The 5608-nt window shown below is 30.1% G+C and overlaps 1 protein-coding gene across 4 annotated transcripts in view; it reads right to left on the bottom strand.

The window, feature by feature from the left end:
- Positions 1-5099: 5099 nt before the first annotated feature.
- Positions 5100-5608, bottom strand: part of LOC119602433 (GATA zinc finger domain-containing protein 14-like) — a 41844-nt gene continuing 41335 nt past the window's right edge. For all 4 annotated transcript variants that reach the window (XM_037953944.1, XM_037953946.1, XM_037953945.1 and 1 more), the window contains one exon: positions 5100-5299. In XM_037953944.1, the coding sequence (XP_037809872.1) occupies positions 5254-5299 (46 nt within the window). In that variant the 3' untranslated portion in view covers positions 5100-5253. The remainder of the gene's footprint in view (positions 5300-5608) is intronic.

Below are 5608 nucleotides of genomic sequence, written 5' to 3'. Positions count from 1 at the left end.
AATATTATACTTTTTCGAGTTAATTTATTTACAACGTTTGCAGTAATCAGGTCGTATCCAGGTGATTTGTTTTTATTTAGCTTTTGTATTTCCGACTTTACTTCATTCGGAGTGAAGTGTTTTATGGGCAGGTCCATTTGACATGGAACATCTAAAAATTCACTTATTTCGTTGTGTTCTTCGATACTATTAATCTTATAAGGTTTAAAAATATTTGATAGATAAAGAGCAAATGCTTCTGATGTGCTTTTATCTGTTTTGCACCAACTGCAATCTGTGTTCTTGATCATTGTTTTACGTTTTGTTGGCCTCTTTAAGAACTTAGTAGATTTCCACAGAAGATGTTCGTCATATTTTGAGTTGTTGATTTTGTCGATTAATTCTGCAGTAGCATTGTTTTTTTGTTCATATAGTAATTTTTTCAGGTCTTTACATGCTTTGTTAAACAGTCTCTTGTCCAAGGGATTTCTACTTATTTTCCAAATTCTACGTAGTCTTCTTTTTTCTCTTATAGACTGTCTTATTTCTGTTGATACTTGCATACGATTCGTTTGAACTCTAGGATTGGTATGTGTTGCAAAATTAGCAGCTTCATGGATGAGATTCGTAAAATGTTCTACTGCATCATCTATTTCTCTATCGGTTTTTAATCGCGTATTTAAATTAATGTTCTGATCAAGCCAGCGTTGGAATGATTGAATGTTAGTTTGTGATGTTATTATGTTGTTATCAAAGGACCTTAAATTTACATTTGTATTATAATTGATAAGTAAAGGAGAATGATCGGAGCTTAGGTCATCAAGATCTTTTATTTCCAATTGATTGCTTGGTATCCCTGAATAGACAGCAAAATCCAACAAGTCCGGAAGTTTTCGTGGGTCTGATGGCCAATATGTAGGGGATCCAGAGGACAGTACTGAATAGTTATTATTTCTTAAACATTTATACAATTCTTTTCCCTTTGGATTTGAAAGTCGTGATCCCCACCATGGATGCTTAGCGTTAAAATCACCTCCAACAATAAATCTTTGACCCAGTGTACCAAAAAACCGATTATAATCTAAACATGTTACAGTATGTCGCGGAGGAAAATATATTGAGCTAATAATAATATCATAATTATTACACTTTACTTTAATATTAGTTGCTTGCAGGAAGTTTTCTTTAATTTCACTCAATACATCATATTTTATTGAGGATTTTATTAGGATGCACGAACCTGCGTGTGCACGATTATCTGGATGGTTTGTGTTAACTAATTCATATCCTCTAATATGAAAATAAGTTCTGCTCGTAAAATGAGTTTCTGAAACTAAAAGTATATCGATATAGTTGTTATTAAGGAAGATTTCTATTTCTCGGATATGGTTGGAAAGTCCGTTTGCATTCCATATTGCTATACGTAGATTTAATTGCATAGTTTCGTTAAAAGTGTAGACATCATGTTTAATAGAGTGGTGGTAGTTTCAATCTGTTTTTCCATTAGTGCTTCTATTCTTTGGAAAGAAGTAGATAGATTTTCGTATTGATTGCTGTTATTTTTAACAGCTTGAGAATAAGAGTATTGATATGTGTTATGATTGTGATCATTGTAACTACTATTTATTCCATGATTACCATTAATATTTGGAAAATTTTGAGAATTAATGTTAAATTCTGGTTCTTGATCAGTATAATAGTTATTATTACGTTTTTTAATAAAATTTCTTTTCTTTAGGAGTTCCTTGTAAATTGTACATCCTCTATAGTTAGCAGTGTGTGCTTGTAAACAATTAGAGCATTGTGGGGGAGTATTTTCATCTTTTTTGCATTCAATTGTATGGTGATTTAAGCCGCATTTGACGCATTTAAATATCTTTCTACAATATGTTTTAGTGTGGCCAAATTGTTGGCATCTATAACATTGTACGATGTCATTGTTTTTCAGGGGTGGTTCAATTTTAACCATTGCATTAAAAAGAGATTTTATGTCATATATGTTTTTATTATTAGTATCTGGCTCCAGATCAACAAAGAAAATTGAAAGCGGGTTTTTCGTTATTCTGCTTTTAACATTTGCAATATTTCTTACTTTATGTCCTAAATTCTCTATTTCCTTTTGGAGCAAATCGGTTGGTGTTGAAAAATGCAGGTTTTTAACTACTACTCTATAAGCTCTTTCCTGTTTTAATTGGTATGTGTGGAACTTTATTTTTTTTTGATCAAGATACTTTACTAAAAGTCTATATGAATCGACGGATTTTACCATTAATCGAATTTGGCCGTCTTTTAAAGATTTATATGTAAAATCTTCTGATTTGATTACCTTTAAAAAATTGTTTATCATACTTTTAATGTCTGCAACGTCGGGAATGAATATTGGAGGTGGTTTTGGTACAGAATCGTGGTTGTTGTTTTGATCATCATCATCATTATTATCATTATCATCATCATTATTATTATTTGTAAGTAATTTAAACATATTACCACTGGTGCATGGATCATTTGTTGTTGCTATTCGTTTGCGTTGAATTTTTGGCGATTCTGTATTAGGTCTTTTTCTTGTATTGACTACCTGCCAGTTGTCAGTGTCACTAGAATCAGTTTCTTCGCTATCACTGCCCATACTGCAAGCAGTGATAAGCTATATTGTTGTTTTTTTTTTTGTTTACACTGTTTTGTTTGTTTATTAAAGAATTTACAAAAGAATTTACTTTTGTTGTTGATTTTTACACACAAGTATGCAAAATAATTGTTTTTGAATAACTAAATTGTTTTTGATATTTTTTTTTTTTTATTTGAAGAAAGGTTTAACACAATATATGTATGTACGTCTACACTATGTCACGGTCAAAGAAAGACTCAAATATTCATTTAAACATATGTTTCTGTGAGATTGTCTCATCTAAACTTTAGTAATTAATAGTGTATTTTTAACAACTAAACTTGGAAAGTAATTTAATAATAAATTAGTAGTTTCTATACTTAGTTTGTTTGTTAGTGTATAATAAAACGTTGTTTGTTACATTTGAATCAACTAAATAATTCAGTGATGATTAATGAAGTGTTGTATTTATTCATTTAGTTTTGTACGTTTAATTATAGAAATTTCTAATTGTTTATATATACAGTTTACGCTTTTATTTATTGAGCCATAAGAAACAGATTTATATAATTATTGTAAGCCACTAATGTTTTGGCTTTCAAATGCTGTTAGTGTTTTTGGCATTTCCAAAAATAGGTTCTAACAGTGTTATTATTTTTATATATTTTCAATAATGATTAAGCAGATAATATATTTCTTATTAGACTTTAAATTTACTTATATCCACCATCAAACAAGATTATATTGATTTTGCCATTCCGTTTGTAACACATCGAAATATTGGTCATAGACCCATAAAAGTATATATATTCTGGGCCTTTATTAAATTCGAAGACAATCTAGCCATGTCCGTCCGTCTGTCTGTCTGTTGAAATCACGATAGGGACCACACGGGAGGAGCTAGACAGTTAAAATTTTGCACAATATTGCTAAGGTTTGTTTGGTATTAAAAATGGGCAATATCGGTCCACTTTTTTGGTTAGCCCCCATACATATGGACCTCCAAAAAACAGCTTTAATGGGCATAATTGCTTTAGGAATACTATTATAGCTATGAAATTCGGCATAAATTAATTTTCATATGAGCCCAAATCTTTTTACCAAATTTTTTGAGGTTCGATCCTTACTTGACCCTACCCCCCATATAAGGTTCCCTTTAGAAAATGATTTTAACACTCATTACTGGCCTAAAAATTCGAGTATAGCGATGAAATTCAGTATAAGTAAGTTTCTTAAGACCAAAATCTCTGTACCAATGTTTTTTTTTAGGATCGGCCCATAAATGACCCTACCCCCATATAAGGTTCCCTTCAGAAAATGACTTTAACACTCATTACTGGCCTAAAAAGTCGAGTATAGCGATGAAATTTTTTTTTTTTTGATCGGCTCATAAATGACCGTACTCCTCTTCTGAAAATGACTTTAACGATCGTTACTCAAAAATATGAATATAGTGATGAAATTCGATACAAATAAGTTTTATGCGAGCCAAAATCTCTCTATCAAATTTAGTGAGGATCGGTCCATAATTGACCATACCGCCTATACAAGGTCCCCTTCAGAAAATCACTTTAACGCTCATTACTGGCTTAAAAATATGAATATAGCAATAACATTTTACACAATTAAGTTCCTCACCAGCCAAAATCTCTTTACCAACTTTTATGTGAAAATGGCTTTAACGCTGCGACACACGTAAGTTTCTTACGAGCCAAAACCTCTATAAAATCGACATAAAAAAGTGTATACTTAGAAACATAATAACTGACCCTAACTAATATTTTGTTAGTTCAAAAGAGCTCGGTCCATAATTGACTTAAGCCATATTCCAAATATCACCCTGATGTTTATAGGGAAGCATTCCTTGTACGGCATACGGTTTGATGGTGGGTATATGAGATTCGGTACAGCCGAATATAACACTCTCACTTGTTAGTAATGACAATACTTTCATTAAAATTGTTAAATTGTAAGAAGTTTCCACTTTTATTTATACACACATTCATAATTTGTTACTCGTAAGTACATGAATGAGAATCTAAACATAATTCAATTAACTCACTTTACAGTACGTATGATAATTATTTATATTTATTCAATTCGTTACATTAATATCACTCATACGCACAAAAAATGTTTTGTATTTGTAATAGGTTTTTTGTTTAAATCGGGTTTTTCTATAAATATTGATTCAGAGTTTTAACTTAATTACTTAATAGGCGAATGAATTTAAATATAAATTACTCGATAACACATTAATTCGCCAAAAAGTTCGGGAGGCTCATATACGTACTAATTATATTTCGTTTAACTTACCTTTTAAAAGCAAATGATCAAAATATATGAAAAGGTATTTTAACAATTAATTTGAAATGTTTGTATTTCTTTAATGTTCTCGATTTAAATCCTTAATAACTTACCATTTGTTTTTCACGTTTTAAATAAAAATACTTTGTTCTGTAAATGTTTATTTTCTTTTTATTTAATATCAGTACCTAAGTCTATCTTTCCCAATGATTATTAAATTTTATACATGATATTTATAGCACTTCTTCCGTTACTGTTTAACTACCGCGAAAATCGCTTAATATTTGATGATAAATTTGGTGATGGTAAAGGTTAACCCCAAAATAAAATAGAAAATGATAAAGCCGAGGGTGTAAAAAGACTTAAAACATCATAAATCTCGGCCACGTCACGATAGCGTATAGGGATCTGTAAGATAGTTAAAAATAATAATGAATTAATAACTAATAAATGATTCATCCTGATTTATAAAATACTAGTTTTAGGGCCTTATTCATAACAATTCATAACAAAGGTTTATAAGACAATTTTTCATACAAAATTTGTTCTATAAATCTTTGATAAGTTGTTATGAATAAGTCAATTATTCTTTATTACTACTATTTTTTACAGTAACCACTTCTAAATCGTATAGTTTATAGTCCCAATTAGTTAATAGTATGAACAATAGTCGAGTGTATAGTCGAGTGTGTAGCTACTCTGTATTTTTATTTAATT

Source organism: Lucilia sericata, unplaced genomic scaffold, assembly GCF_015586225.1.
Source record: "Lucilia sericata isolate MDLA Ls3-8-SP2 unplaced genomic scaffold, ASM1558622v1 Contig000232F_arrow, whole genome shotgun sequence".
NCBI lineage: Eukaryota > Metazoa > Arthropoda > Insecta > Diptera > Calliphoridae > Lucilia > Lucilia sericata.
Note: the sequence above shows the minus strand (reverse complement) of the source record. Positions and strands in the feature narration are given on the sequence as shown.